A 15,914-nucleotide genomic window follows, 5' to 3' on the forward strand; every position below is an offset into this window, starting at 1 on the left:
GTTAATTAATAAAAAACTAAATTAATGGCATGAATAATTTTTGAAAAAAACAAAACAAAAAAAAAGTACAAATATCTGTTTACAGCTACCTAAAAATGAATATTTACTGGTATCTTTACTTCTCTATTACAGTTAACTGATTATCTTTGAGTTGTGGACAAAAAAGGTCATTCAAGGATTTCATATTGGGCTCTAATTGACAACTTTGACTATTTTCTTGTCCATTTTGGTTTCATAAACCTAACAACTAGTTGATTAATCAAGAAAAGAATTGACAAAATGAGTGTCAGTTGCAGCCCTATATGATATTGCATAAAAATACAACAAAAAGACCACACTGGTCTCCCACTGACACACACAGAAAAAGCGTTTACTGCCATTTTTGTTAAAAACTATTTCAAAAGTATCTTGAGATGCCAGATGTCAAGCCGTTAAGACGCCAGAACTTGGTGTGTACAGACATAGGCTCACCTTGCTGCTGGAGAGTTGGCTGAGGTGTGGTTTGAGATCTTCTCCGATCACTGCGTAAATGGCTACCAAGCAGAACACACACGCTTTCCTTACACTGCTCTCAGAGTTGTCGTATCCCTGTTCAACCAGATCAAATAGATTACAAAACAATTTGTTCAAAACAGGGAGTCAGAGAAAATATTCACGCATGAATATGCTGATGGTGTGCGAGGACAGGAGATGCATTCACTTTATAAACTTCAAAGATCTAGAATAACTGAGAACCATTGGTTAAACAGTAACACTTGCAGCATAAGCTAAAAATAACAATTCTTCATCTTTTCCTGATTCATTTGTCCAACATATTCCTAAAAGTGCTTGAACATTACGTGTTCAAAGATACAACGTGTGTTACCTGAATGAGTCCTGGCACTATCTCGGGCAGCAGGCTCATCAGGCCCTCGCGGGGAACCCTCTCCACCACTTTGGTCTGCATCTTAATGGCAGCCAGGTTGATTGGGTAATCAGCTGACTGGATAATGGGACACAACACCTTGACGCACTGGTCTGGACTGATGGACGATGCCAACATGGCAGCCGTCTCCTCTGCTGCTCGTACCACCTGCAGGAACACACACACACACAGAAACATTATCAGTACGAATACTGTAAAACAATAAATTCACCCTGAATATGTAATCTGTGTTAATTTGATCTTTTCGTTTGAAATGGGTGAATATTACATTTCAAAATCATGTAGCGGATGTGTTCATGTTTTTAATTCTACTTAACATTTGATCATCCATAAATAAACTAAAACACAACCTTTGGACCATCTCTTCACACTCTCTGAAGTCCTCATGATAAAAACTCTTTTCCAGATTACTAATTTATGTGTTTGAGTAAACGTACCTCCTTGTGGGGGTCTTTGTGAGCCTCCAGGGCCTTCATGATGGTGAGCTCTGCGTAGTTTTTGAACCTCCAGGGCTGCTTGCTGAGAATCTCCCTCAGCACCCGCAGAGCCAGCGTTCGGATAACATGCTGGGAGAACAACAACGATTTTAGAAGTTTGAAGAAAAGGAGTTTAGCGTGGCCTATTTGCAATGTTATCACTGGAATGTAGCGAGTGTGTGTACCTCTCTGTCACCCATTGTTTCCAGCAACAGCAGCAGGATGGTCTTGAAATGTTCGTCCCACACCTGCAGGGTGTTCTCGCGAATCAGCTTCAGCAGTTCGCACAGCGCTGCCTTCCTCTCCTCAATGCGTTCGTTGTGATTGGACAACTCTTTGAGCAGCTCTGCCACCAGCTCCGACTGGTCCTGGCTGCTGTCTGTTAAGAGACAATAGACAAGAAAAATAAACATGGGACAATTACCATGTAAATTGTTTTGTGTGGTGCAGTGCGTCTGTGTTTTTCTTATAGAATGTGTTAGTTTACCATCTGTGAGAAGCTCAGAGTCATCCATGCTGGTGTCTTTGCGGTTATGTTTAAAGGGAGAGTCTGATAAGTGATCGCGGGCTCCTCGGGGACTGGAGGACAGCAGGGGGGTGTTAAGGAGGGACGTCTTGTTGTCCAGAGCCATGCGACCTCCGTCCATAAAGTCTGACACTCTGCCGTCTGTCCCGCTGTCCCCCTGCAGAAGTGTGATTAAAAAAATGTAAGACAGGCTCGGACTTTCGGGTCACTTTCACAACTGGATTTTGGTTTACACCTAATAAAATTAGGTAACAGCCTTTCATTTCTATCAATCAAGTCAAAGTAAAAGAAGTAAACAGGAAACTCATACAGTACATCAGAAAAATTCCATGTACTCCTGCATCATCAGCACAACACGCATAGTAACTGCTAGAAAGTTGGAAAACATTGTATCAACGATTTATCTCCTTGCTAAAAATCCCTGCAGTCACGTGCTGACAAACATAAAATACATACCACAGTTACAAAGTGATGTTGCATATTCATATTGATTGCTTGGGAGATTACTTTATCGACTATCAAAGAATCCTGTGAAGTTGGTCAGATTTGCTTTTTACACCAAAAACAAACTGAACCAGAGTTGGCTTGGAACCAGAACCAGCTTTTAAAGCATTCTCAGTCCAGCTGTTTAATCCACAGCAGAGTTAAAACGACAGCTTTCACAAGGGACGAAATAAACCAAATCAAATGGCAAACACACCAGAATCCCGTTGACATGCCCTAAAAAAGTTACGTGTACAAACATCCTAAAATGCTGGGCTGTACGCCATTTCAGAAGGTGCAGATACTGGTCAAAACAAAAGAAAACACTTTCCAGATGTGTTCATCTGGATGACTTCAAGGTACATGATCAGTAAAATGTTGGTAACATTTCTAAGGTTGACAGCATGTAGTTCCATAGATGTGATAAAAAACAACAACCCAGTGTTGGAACTTCAGACGGCTGACACACCAGGTGACAAATGCCACAGGGTGAAGTGGGTCAAGGTGCTCTTGTTTTTGTGTATATTTACACTCCACTAAAATGCCACTATCTTCAGTGGTGGTTTAATGAGTCAAGTGTGATGTGATGGGCAGGCTGATGAAATGTGTGCTGGTGAGATTTCAGTTGCATCTCATGGGTAAATGTCAGAAGGTCACACCTCTGTACTAGAGTACACCATGCTGTTGGGAGAGACCGCAAAAAGACTTGGCATGTCGTCTGAGGTCATGCATTTAAATCTGGACTGAACAAGCAGAGTGTAAAAATTAGCACTTGTGGAAATTTTAAAGGTGAAGTTGTTGTTTAGAAAATGTTGGGATCATAACAAAAAAATGCACATGATTTTATCAGTGGCTGTAGAGGATTAAGTTTACGGTCATCAGTCCCATAAACACTTATTGTATGACCATCAGTTCTGACGCTGAAGGGGGAGTGGTGAAACAGATCAGATGTCAGGGTCACATGTAGTATGTGTTTAGACCTCTGCAGGTCTTTGGAAACATGCTGTAAGGCTAAACGAGACTCTGGATCAAAACCCATTACTGTTTGAGTACCAAGTGAAACATGTCTGTAGCTTTGAGCAGCAAAAACTGTCACAGATCAAAAGTTAGCATGAAATACTTTGTCAAGAAGATATTTTCAGACCCCACCCATGTCCTTCCCTTCGAATAGTAGCTTCTCCCTTCAGGCAGACGTCTCAGTCCAACCCAGTCCCCCAGTGTAGTCCCAAAAGCTTGTCCCTCTGCCCTGAATGGCAAGCCAGCTAGAGCCTAACCCTTAATGGTTTCTTTTATCTTAAAACACACACACAGACACACACACACATTTTATGTTGATGAGGCTGCTTACCCTTACCATACATTTTATTTAGACTATTATGACAACTATTATGATGTGTTGTACAACAGGCAGTGTGCAATTTTGTTGGCTAGTGGGTATGTACGTACTTACGTACATACGTACATACTGTGCGTACGGACAAGCGAGCACAGTATGTATGCACGCATGCACTCAGTGTTGTGTTAAACTCTATAAACCGCATATACTGTTTGCCCAAGACAAATTTCCTTCAGGCCAATAAAAACCTATCTCATCTTATGTGGCAAATAATCAAAAGATAATTTAGAACTCTTCTCATAAACTAAATCAACTTGTTCTCATTCAACGTCATTAAAAGTTCCATATGTGGATATACACATAGTGATGATACACTTGCATCAATACCTACAGCATCCATCTGTCTGCTCTACTGACCTCCTCTCCCTCCCGTCGGTGGACTGGTTCATTCATGTCCTCCTGGCTGCGGACGCTAAAGTTCTGGATCGCCTCTGTGACACCTTTCAGTGAGCTGTAGATGTCCTCTGAGTTCATGTTCTCTGTGTCGTAGTCAAATGCACTGCACACAAACAATTACAATTACTGAAGTGAGTCATCAAACAGTCCCGCTAAATATCACCCATGGTATTGTTATGCAGCACGTATGATACATATATTAGATGATATTAAGATAGTTTTTTTTGTTTTTGTTTTTACTTCTCATCTGGCAAACATCTGGTTGAGATAGATGGGACAAGAGGGGGAAAAAATGTCATTGAACAACTAAAATGTAATATTTACATTGTAAAACAAAACAGTATTGATCATATATTGTCAGCCTATTTATTTTACACTGCAAACTAAAAACAAAAGAGAAGAAGAAGCACATCGAGCCATACTGTCTCTAGTAAAACTAAGTGGTATGAGTCATATAAATCTGTAGACGTTTCTAATGTGTACATCTTGTCCGGTGTTCATGCTAATATGTCAATGATTATGAGATGGATATTTCCAAGTGTGTGCGTGTGTTACCTTGGTGATGGGGTGTTCTGGGAGGTGTTGGTGGGGGATGTGACTGGGCTGGACCAGCTTGCTGGAGATCGGGGGGTGTGCCGCGTCAGAGGGCTGCCAATTGGTGCCTGGGGAAGTTAAGTTTAAAAATGATCCCATTAATGTTACAGCATAATAACTTAAAATCATAGACTATCATGTGTTTCTAAAAGAGTGCCTTAGTTACCTGTGCAGCATTGCCAGTGTTCTTCAGATGGTTTTGAAGCAGCTTGGTGGCTCCGTCCTGAAAAGTTTTGGGCAGAGCTGCCAGCAGCATGGTGAACTCTGGAGTGTTGAGCTGAAACAGTGAGATTAGCACCGACTGGGCTGCCTGTAACACAACAAACACATCTCTCTCAGTTAAAGACTTAGAATCTTTACCGTATTTCCTATGTGTGTGCGTGCGTGCGTGCGTGCGTGCGTGCGTGTGTGTTAATGAATCAAAGTGAGTGGCAGTTCCTTCCAATAACATTAGAGAATGTTATATATTATGCTTGGAGCTGGTGGAGGTTTGTGTGTCAGTACCTTTCTGACGTCAGAGCTCTTGGGTTCAGTCGTCCAGGTGATTATGCGAGAGATGGCCAGCCGAGTCTCACTGGAGTTCACAAAGTCTGGCGCTTCCATCTGTAGCGTCAGCGTCTCAATATACTTCAGAATGGCCACCTTCACCTGCAATACAAAAATGTGCATTGAAACAAATCATTAGTAAGTGGATTGAGAACAAAGAAACTGCATGGCCAATATTCACCTGCAAAAACAAATACAGGAATAACAAAACTGCAATCACACGCATAAAAAAGTGACCACCAATGTTTACAGTCAACCTGTACAATCAGCAGATATGCATCTCTTGCAGGTCTGAAAATTCAAATGATCTGATGAATCAGAGAAGATAAAAGCGCATTCATGGTCATGCTTCATAATGTGGAAAACAATCAAAAAGAAAAGCGATGACAAATGACAAAACAAATGAACCAATAAATCCAAAACATTCACCGCAGAATCCCAGACGCCACAACAACTGACTTCTGCCATGATTTCTCTCCATCTCTTTCCATTTGCACCTCAAGGACCAGAAACCTCCTCCAAATCACTTATCTCACGCGCCATATAATTGCTCCCCCCGGAGCGCACTGACCTGGGAGGACTGGCTCCAGGCTGCAGCCTGCTCGTCTAGAGAGCAGGCATGGCGCCGCGCTCTGGGGGGGAACAATTTTACCCCGGACCCTCCCCTGCCTCGCCCTCGCCCGCAACACGAGCTCCGTACAGGCTTCAGAGAGAAAGAGGAGAAGCACCGCGTCAATCAACGGAGAGAGCAAGGATGACGAGGACAGGGAAGACAAAAGAGAAAAAGAAAGCGGAGGGAGGGTGCAGAAAGTTTAAGAGGGGTCAAAAGATGTGAAAAGTAGGCTTGGGCAATACTGAAATTTCATTTTGATATTATTCAGAAAATTGGGCAATACATAATATAATTGTTTATGCCGCATGATGGCAGCAAAGAGCTGTGATGCCAAGTCAATCAACAAAAAAGGGGGTCATGAAGCTTAATTCTAAAGTTTATGGGATGGCGTATGACTGCTGCGCTGCTGAAATGCTCAACATTGTATTCCTTGTATCCTTATATGTGTACACTTATCTGCACTGCAAAACTTGATCTCGCAAGTCACCTCAGGCAGTATCTGTAGGGTGGTATTTGTATTTCTATTGTGTGATGTTGAAATATTAAAAAACAAATTATATTAAAGTACTGTTAGAAGATAAGTATAAAATAACTAGATGGAAATGTTGGATTCTAGCAAGCCCAGTGTATTGCATATCAGAAAAATCCAGGTACTTAATCGCATTAGTAAAAATACTGTAAATCCAAGAATGCACACCAATATTCCACTATTATACCAGATAAGACAATATTCCGAATTTGAAAGTCATGTAAACAGGATATTCCGGTGGGATATTCCAAATAAGGCAGTTTTTCTGAATATGCAGTAGCATTTTCCGATTAAGGCATGTTCATATGTACACATATTCCATATTCAGGTTTTAGAGGCATTCTTTGGGTTTTCACCGCAGGTTTATGGTCAGCTCTGTGCTGTTACTATGGTTGCTGTACACAAACCAACCAGCCAATAGTTTGCAAGGCTGCAGACCCAATAAGGAAGAGACATTCAACATAATCAAAGACTTGGATATCAACAGGTCTTTGGATATTCGCACAAATCGCTTTGCCGACCTTTTCAAGGAGCTGGATGAAGAAGTGAAAGAAGGAGAATGTGTTTGCAGGTCAAACAAGTCTCCCACTGCTGGTAAAAAAATAAAAACAAAATAATCATATTTCGCTTGGCTGCATGTGAATGGGAACATTAGTGGCATGTGTAATAAGGGCAAAAAAATGAATATTATGTGCATGTAAACATATTTATTTATTTGCAAAATCCTCCACAAACATATGTCTACTGTCTCAGGTTTTATTGAAACATTGCCCTCTCCTAGTCTGTGATGTGAGCTGAAAGGTCACGCTACGAGCAAACAGAGTCTGAAAACAATGTTTTTTGACCATTAAGAGTTTTGTTTTCTCTTAAATACCAGAAGGTGTTAAAACGGCAGTGAAATAATGCAGATTCAAATGAAGAGCGAAAATAATCTTGAGGAAATGTTAAATTGCGGTGGACGGGTAAAAATGTGATGCCGATAAAATCTTTCAATGCCCAAGCCTTGTTAGAAGGTCGAGGAACAGAAAGACTAATAAGGGCTGAAAAAGTTGTGACAGTGGGGTCAAATATTGGGCAGAGAGACAGAGAGATAAAGGGGTGAGAAGAACAAGGATTGAGAAATTAAGTAAAGAATTTGAGGCAAAAGTAAGGAGCTAGGTGATACTGTTGAGGCGAGAAGCTGCTCTAAAAGAAGGGTTAGTGAAGAAAGTATGAGAGGATGGATGAGGAGGTAGAGCGGGAAAGCTTAAAGGGAGTGCCAACATGGTAGCAGAGCAAAAATCCAGTGCAGAGGCTAGATCAATTCTGGGCAGGCATGAGGTCATATCAGTACAGCTGTTACCATGGATATGCAGTTTTGTTGAGTTTCCAGCCTTAAGTTCATCCTTAAACACACACACACACACACACACACACACACACACACACACACACACACACACACACACACACACTCTTACCTTAAGGTTGGGCGTCTGTGTCTGGTCCACAGTGAACCTCATGAGAATAGTAAACTGGAGGTCATTGGGGAAAGATTCTCTATTGAAAAGAAGGGGGAAAAAAAATCGTAATTTAGCTTCCAGGAAACACGGAAACACATCACAAGTGTAAAAGGATCTTTGCAAGGTTATGATAAATGTCAGTGTTACCAAAAGAGTCAGAGGTAAACAATAATTTGTGTTATATTTTGTCTTTGTTTCTGTGTATAAACAAGACAGAAAAGGCAGCATTGATCCTAGGAGCTCTATTTATTCTTTTATATGTAAAAAATAATCTAAATGTAAACAATTTGTATTCCCTAATGTCAGTCTGTACTGTGATAGCACAACACCTACCGTGTGACATCCAGGGCTCTCTGAACTTTGGCCTGTACCGAACCAAGCAGGTCAGCTCCCATCTTCTTCAGCAGCTGTGTGAGCAGGACAAACAACCAGTCCTGCAGATCTTCCTTATGGACCTGGATGAAATCTACCAGTGTCTCCAGGAACATACTGAACACCTACACACACACACACACACACACACACTTTGAGTGACAGTGACTCAGTCACTAAACAATTCACATTTCATGCACATATGCATGCATCCAAGTAGTCCTGTGTTTACAGTGTCATTACAGGATACATGAAGGTTATGCTGAAGACGTATCATGTGATAGTAGCATTAGTTCCCACAATGAAGTTAGTGGTTATTCACTCATCATTGCAGCAGCCCACCTTCATTTCCAATCACCCATTAATTTAAATCACCCAAAATAATAATAATAATTATATTAGTATTAGAAGACAACCACAATATGTTTATTACTTGACAAGAATAAACCAGCACCAATCAGACAGTGTAGGGTCACTATCCCTACATGCCTACAGGGGTTCATTTCAGAAGCACATTGTAGTTACAGGGAACCTTTTGTGAGGTAGGTTAGTGGGTAAGATGTTATTCAAACACAATGTATGAATACAGATAACACTGATTGGCCAAACTTACTCTCTAGAGAGAGTTCCAGAGTGGGGGATGCATGGGGGAGAGAGAGACACATCTGTTAGCATCCTGACAAAGAAAACCGGAATGAACTTGTCTGTGTACACTCAAAATCCATGCCTTTAATCCAACATTTGCTAAATGTAAATAGAGACAAATAAATAAAAGCAACAAAAAAAAAGTAATGTTTTGTGCACACTATGTAAGAAAACAGAGACGTTGAAAAAAAAAAAAGGGAGATGAGAAAGAAGAAGTGGGGATGGTGTGGGACAGATAGATGAAGGCAGGAGAGGGATCCATGGTGAGATGCAGTACCTTGAAGGAGGCTGAGCTTATACCGGATTCTGCCGTGCCGTACACCCTGCTGCAGTCTCGCTGAAATTCATCAAATCGTCAAACGTCAAACGAGGGGGAAGGGGAGGGGTTCAGCTCACACACCTTATGACGTGTGAGGCAGCGGGCATTCAAAAACGCCGAAAAACCAGTGGCAGTGTTAGAGAGGGTGAAACGCAGCTGGTTAGTCAGAGAGGAGCTGGCAGCCCAAATATTTGTGTGTGTATTGAAGAGCGTTTAGTGTGTGTGTGTGTGTGTGTGTGTGTGTGTGTGTGTGTGTGTGTGTACGTGTGCGCGCGCGCGGTCAGTGTCGTCGCTTCAGACTGCAGGTAGAAAGGGGGAAAGAGAGGGATTGGAAGTGAATGCAGTGAGCGCAGCTGGCGGTTTTGACTGCTGAACAGTGACAGAGCAATCCCACAGGACGGCGGAGAGAGTGTGAGGTCACACGCAAACCCAGGCTTGTCATGCCGTTAGAAAACAGTCCGTTGCACACTCTGCATGCCTGTGATTTTGTTTGAGTGTAAATGTCGGTGTGTGTTTGTGTACATCTGAGGATACATTTTGGCCTATTTATCACAAACATTGTCTTTTGAATAAGTTTAAAAATCCTTGAGTGTTAAAAAGGTGTCCGTATATATTAACAAATAGATCCTTGTGTTTGTTTCGGCAGAATCCGGTACTGTCAAGAATGGTGGGGATAAACAAAACATTTGAAACCAAAGTAAAATAAAAGTGGGTGAATTATGAATCTATGTGGCATGACATTAGAAAATGAGTGAGTGTGGTACGTCTTAGTGTGAGTACTTGCGCTGGATGCACTCATACCTTACTGTGAGGATCTGCAAACATCCTGGTGAAGATTTCACACAGCCTCTTCAACTCTACCCGACTGCAGATGAAAAACAAACAGTTAGATGAAAATCAACAATCATTGTATTTTTTGGAAACACGTTAGCCTGTTCTGTGGCTGACCTGAGGGTGCGTTGGTTCTTGAGCAGCGCCTGTAGGCCCAACAGCCCCTCTTTCCTCTCTGACCAGTTGGCACTGGCACAACGATTCAGCACCTGGCAACAACCACAAATACAGACACAAACAAAGCCCCATTGAGACTTTATATAGGCACAAGGGAAGTATTGACATAAAGAACTATGTAGCCAGATAAGAAAGCGATGTGGCTTTCCAATTCTTGCAAAGATTTTCATCACTGCAAAGTTGTAGTACACAAAATCATCTGAAATTCAAATTTAACTTGTTTGACCAAACTATCATTTGGCACCAATAGCACATCACCACAAGCCTGTAAACATGGAGGCTTCAATAAAGAGGAGGGAGAGCATTGCAGCGCTATAAAACCCTTTTTTATACAGTCTATGTTTAAAACTCACAGAAGAAAGAAGTTTGTAAAGCTAACAGCTCGTAAAATTAAATGAAAATCAAAGCCATTAAAAAACAAAAACTAATTGAAGTTATTTAAAAATGTAATCGTGAACAGGGTGAATCGAGATCGTGATTTTATAACGCCTAATCGTGCAGGCCTAATGTACAATATGTATGTATGAGATTTGATTAGCAGTAAAGCATTTTCTGCATGCCATAGGAGGCAAGACACACTGAGCAGAAGAAAAATCTGCCTGGATAAAAGACAATTTATTGTTATCAGTTTTGGAAAGTGTGCACTTCTGTCTGGCACACGTGTCTTTTTGATACATGTTGTTTGGCATAATGACCGATCTGGTTCACAAGGGTTTTCTGCTGTACTGCTGTTGCAGCCAACCTCAGCTACGTCTTCAGTCTGTCTCATGTAGGTGGGGATGGCTCCTCCGTTCCTGGAGCTGTAGGACCTCTCTGAACAGGCGCTGGATGCATCACTGTTAGCGTCGTCATCAGAGTACATGCCGTAGTTTTCGTACCGCCGCCGTGCTGGCTTCTTCTGTGGATGGAGGAGAGTAATCCAAAGGAGATGAAATTATACTGAAAGGGAAAGACAGAGTAATACAAGGCACAAAACATGCAATCACACCCCTGCTTTAAATAACACACACACACACACACACACACACACACACACACACACACACACGTAGAAGAAGAAGCTGACCTTAGACCGCATGTCTCCCAACAGCTGACAGCATTAAACAGCAGGTAGAACCAGGGGTTAGTTAACAGAAACTGTTATGTGTTCTTAATGTATAAGTGTAAGTGTTTTCATACCAGTGCATCTGCAAGAGCCTCTTCTACGTCTGAGCCTGTGTTGAGGACCCTCATGGCACTAACTGAGGAAGAGAGACGACTAGACTGACTGATGCCAAAACCTGATCCTGTACAAAATCAGACAGACAGAAAGATCCTCTGAATATCCACCATTCCCCTCATCATCCATTCTCAACCCACACACACTACATTTCCCAAGAGCCACCCCTGTAAGTTGATGTGATGACTTGTTAGGTGACATTGCAGGTACTGCTGGGGGAGAAAATATAATTAACAGAAAACATGTTGGTATCCTTGCCAAAAAGGGGCAGAGCTAAATAAAGAAAAATGGTAAAACCGGCAGAATGGTTGTCAACTGAACGGGCGGAAACATGCTATTCCACTGGAAGGTTCCACATCCTGGAGCAAAATAATAATTAAAAAACACACACACACACACACACACACACACACACACAGGGGCTGATGGACAAGAAAAGAAACAGGTTGATAAATAATATAGGAGAAGATGCCTGGCAAGAGAGCAAAAGGAGAACGGGTGAGCGAACACAAATTAAGGCGACGTGGATGGGTGAGGTATGGAGAAATAGATGTACTCAGCCTTCACCTGCAGCACCAAAAGCATCAGGTGTGTGTAGAGCTCCAGTGGAGCGAGAGTAGCTCCGCGTTGCTGCAACCAAGATTAAAACACACATACAATACAGAGTTTAACACTAGCCCACACACGCACACACTCAAGAGACAAACACACACGCAACCCTAACACTGAGCAAACAGGGTGTGAGAGTAGAGAGAAAGGCTGAAAAACATGGAAGGGATTGTTTTTGGATCTCCCTCAACTTTTTAAACTGTCGAGATTTTGACAAATTTGGTTTAAATAAGACACTGAATGAAAATAAAAGCCTCCGTTTGGGAACTAACTTTATGTATAATAGAAAGGTTTCTTCTACATATCCTATTCATTTTGAGTCTACTAGTCATTCCTCCCGGGGTACCTGGCTACTACTGCTACTCACCAAGGGGAGTGAAGGAGCGTATGGGGCTGGTGTCCCGGCTGCTCTCCCTGCTGGCCTCTCTGCTGCAGCCCTGACTCATACTGGGCCGAGGGATACGACTGCCCCGAGCTAACACCACCGGGGTAACAACACCGCACCGCAGCAGAGGGAAAGATGAGGGGTAAACAGGGGAAGGAAGAGCAGCGGAGATAAGAAAAGTGGTAGTAATAACACAAAGGACAACGTACATAAAGAACAAAAAGACAAAGAAGAAAGACAAACATGAGCAATGACAAAGGAGAGAGAGTGGACCTTATGTGATAAAGACATAAGACAGAACAGGCAAAAGGGACGGAAAACAAGCGAGAATACGAGCACAGGTCGACTGACTCCAAGGGAGCATTTCAACAGATTTGACTTATTTTCTGTTATTTTAGAGCAAGAACCAGTTCATTTATCAAAATAGTTGCACATTACTTTCCTGTCGATTCACAAATTGTTTAGGCTTGTATAGAAAATGTCCAAAAATACTGAAAGCACCCATCAAAAGTTCTCTAAAGGGTCTTTAAATTGCTTGAATTGTTTGACTGACAGTTATATATTTGGGTTCTCCTTTGTTGTTTCCTAGTTGACTATTCAAAAACACCTGCTAGAATTAACATCTCAGGAGCTAGAACCAGTGAATTTGAGCATATTTGCTTAAAAAAACGAGTTAAACGATTTATATATTCTCAAAATTGTTGCAGATTAATTTTCTGTTGATTGACAATTTTTCTTAGCTATAGCTGAGATGCACCCAAAAGAAGCAGAGGATTGAAGGACCCACATATAAATATGAAACATGCACTCAGATAATCACCCTGTGTCTCTCTCTCACTCACACTCACACACACACACACACACACACACACACACACACACACACACACACACACACACACAGTAGTAAAGGAAATGATTTGCGATTAATCAAGCAATCGAGGGATGGGCGAAGGGAGGATCTGCGTTTGCCATTTTCATCCAGTAGCATCGCAATCAACTTAACTGTTCATTGCTCTGTTTATCAGCCTCAGCATCTACCCAGCCAATCAGCGTTAATCACAGCCTACCAAAGCGTTACTCAGCCCTGATGAAGCTTTGCTGGTCCTGCTAGAAAGTCCGTTAACCAACCACTGACAACAGGTTAGTAAAGAGAGGGAGGAGTTCATAATTTATGGACATCTGCTGATTATGGGCAACCATCACCGTAAAACATAGCCATTAAGTTAGAGACAGGTTAGAGAGATGGGCTCTACTAGGCTTGATGTGATGGGAGGGATTGGGAAAGCGGGAATGATGGATTGAGATGAAGAATGACAGATGATGTTAAGATGATGCTGAGAATCGATAGAGGTCAAGAGATGATAGCAGGAAGGTCTGGTTAAGGTCGGAGGCTTACCTCCTCTGTTCGCTCCATTGTAGATGGAACTAATGCTGGAAGGAGCTAGAGGACAGAAGTACCAGGGGCAGGAAGAAATGAGGACAGGGAGCAGGAGGGAAAAAAAGTTGAGATCCAAGGGTGTGTGGACGATTGTGTGAGCTGCTTGTGTCTACAGCTGAGTTTTTGAACCAAAAATAAATAACATTTGAGCAATTGTTATAAAACTGATTCAGAAGACAAATATAAAATGAACCACTAATTGTTTACTTACCAACAGAGAGGCGGGTGGGGGAAGAGTCTCTGGAGCAGCCCTGACTGCGGGGGATGCGGCTACGTCTGTTTTTATCCCCGCTTGACCCAGCCAGCACTCTGTGGGCCCCTGAGCTCATGGTGCTCAGGGCCGTACTCGTCAGCACACGACCCGGGGAGCCACTCCGACTGCCAGCTGCAGAGAGACAGAGAGAGAGAGAGAGAGAGAGAGAGAAGAGGACAAAATACAAAAACAGGGAGAAAGTCAGAGCCTCACTCGGCCAACAATTGTAATTTGACAGTGAAAGCTATAGAAAAAAAAAAGAAGGAAATCCCCCTTTGTGGTGACTAGTTTTACTGACAAAGACAGTTGTTAATGCCCTTCACTTCATTTTTTCAAATACTTTTAGTAAATGTTGGAACATACACTACGTATATTAAAAATACACAGAACTTAATGGCAAACTTTACAGTGTTGGATGTCATTGGAAAGAGGATTCTTGGGGCTAGGAGAGTTGAAAACCAGACCACAAGAAAAGTGCAATTTACAAGATGCTTATTTGTAAAAAATTTAAAAATTTAACAAATGCATTTAAATAAAATGTAATTAAGGTTGATGCAATACTAGTAATAAGTAAAAAGGCAGTAGTGTACTGTATAGCCTACACTATATTAAAAGACTGCTTTATGTTTTAGTAACAAGTTTAGATGTTTTAATAAATAATATAGTTGTGTAAATAGGCCACATACAAAACAGGCAAAACAATGATGATTTACAGACAACTCCCTTGGTTGTTTTAAGAAGGTTTTTGTCCGAAACAAATACACATTTGATAACAGAGGTTTCAATTTCTCCTCTCCATGACATCCTGTCTCCAAATGCAAAGCCCACAATTCTATTTCTACAATGACTTACATTACTATCCATCTGAAGACAAACATAGGAGAAGCAGCTATGAAGTGATGAATATAAAGTGTGTGAACAGACTTTTTGGGAAACAAGCTCAAGACAACACATGGAGCCTAATGGATTTTAGCATGATTAAAAAGGAGCACACGGACCAGACTCTCTCTATCATTGACACACAAAATCTATTAAAGCCAAACACAAACTCAACCCATGAAAAGTCTGTTGCTTTGTACTAGTACCTAGTTACACAAAGCTAAACAGATACATCTAAATGAAAGGAGAAAATCTAAATGGGGATTGTTCTATTATCTTGATTGCCACTTGTGACTTGAGTAGCTGATAATGTATTCATTTATATACTTTTATGAACCAAAAAAAAGACTTGAACCATTTTTTGTTATATTTGCCAATGAACTCTCCCTTCCCTCCTCTTCTCAGTCTTCTCAATCTTAAGACTACATCCAGGCACACATAAGAGTGCAGAAACATGAAGCTCCCAAAGCAGCAGTGTGTTTAGCATGATCACATAAAAGCCATGTTAACCATGTGACTACAAATCCCAGCATGCCAGAATGGGAGGAGTTTTAAGTGACCTTTTAGGGTAAATGTGAAGTATGGGGGAGTCAGGGCAATAGAGGAAAGGCAGTAAAGATAAAGAGAGCGGAAAAGAAGTAGCGTTGTAATCTTACCACCAACAGGGGTAGCAGACTGAGATCCTGAGCCATTAAGCCCATTGGTTGGGAGGACGGGGAAAGCAGAGGCGAGGGGGAAGGAACAGCAGATTAAACCAGATGAATTTTGGGTGTTAGCGCAAAAGAAGTATCATGGGTG

The 15,914-nt window shown here is 41.7% G+C and overlaps 1 protein-coding gene across 50 annotated transcripts in view; it reads right to left on the reverse strand.

The window, feature by feature from the left end:
• The window catches only part of clasp2 (cytoplasmic linker associated protein 2), a 60,486-nt gene that overhangs the window by 1,426 nt on the left and 43,146 nt on the right, over nucleotides 1–15,914 (reverse strand). For 12 of the 50 annotated variants that reach the window (XM_034892417.1, XM_034892415.1, XM_034892459.1 and 9 more), the window contains 23 exons: nucleotides 15,773–15,799; nucleotides 14,196–14,369; nucleotides 13,943–13,987; nucleotides 12,526–12,633; nucleotides 12,117–12,179; nucleotides 11,510–11,616; nucleotides 11,397–11,420; nucleotides 11,073–11,228; nucleotides 10,271–10,362; nucleotides 10,124–10,187; nucleotides 9,281–9,340; nucleotides 8,972–8,974; nucleotides 8,320–8,483; nucleotides 7,945–8,023; nucleotides 5,301–5,444; nucleotides 4,963–5,106; nucleotides 4,758–4,864; nucleotides 4,164–4,305; nucleotides 1,889–2,084; nucleotides 1,587–1,780; nucleotides 1,363–1,491; nucleotides 866–1,072; nucleotides 472–588 (listed from right to left, as the gene is read on the reverse strand). In XM_034892417.1, the coding sequence (XP_034748308.1) occupies nucleotides 472–588; nucleotides 866–1,072; nucleotides 1,363–1,491; nucleotides 1,587–1,780; nucleotides 1,889–2,084; nucleotides 4,164–4,305; nucleotides 4,758–4,864; nucleotides 4,963–5,106; nucleotides 5,301–5,444; nucleotides 7,945–8,023; nucleotides 8,320–8,483; nucleotides 8,972–8,974; nucleotides 9,281–9,340; nucleotides 10,124–10,187; nucleotides 10,271–10,362; nucleotides 11,073–11,228; nucleotides 11,397–11,420; nucleotides 11,510–11,616; nucleotides 12,117–12,179; nucleotides 12,526–12,633; nucleotides 13,943–13,987; nucleotides 14,196–14,369; nucleotides 15,773–15,799 (2,546 nt within the window). The remainder of the gene's footprint in view (nucleotides 1–471; nucleotides 589–865; nucleotides 1,073–1,362; nucleotides 1,492–1,586; nucleotides 1,781–1,888; nucleotides 2,085–4,163; nucleotides 4,306–4,757; nucleotides 4,865–4,962; nucleotides 5,107–5,300; nucleotides 5,445–7,944; nucleotides 8,024–8,319; nucleotides 8,484–8,971; nucleotides 8,975–9,280; nucleotides 9,341–10,123; nucleotides 10,188–10,270; nucleotides 10,363–11,072; nucleotides 11,229–11,396; nucleotides 11,421–11,509; nucleotides 11,617–12,116; nucleotides 12,180–12,525; nucleotides 12,634–13,942; nucleotides 13,988–14,195; nucleotides 14,370–15,772; nucleotides 15,800–15,914) is intronic. The other 38 variants (XM_034892436.1, XM_034892433.1, XM_034892427.1 and 35 more) reach the window with 28 other exon arrangements.

Source organism: Etheostoma cragini, chromosome 14 (genome assembly GCF_013103735.1).
Source record: "Etheostoma cragini isolate CJK2018 chromosome 14, CSU_Ecrag_1.0, whole genome shotgun sequence".
Taxonomy (NCBI): Eukaryota; Metazoa; Chordata; class Actinopteri; order Perciformes; family Percidae; genus Etheostoma; species Etheostoma cragini.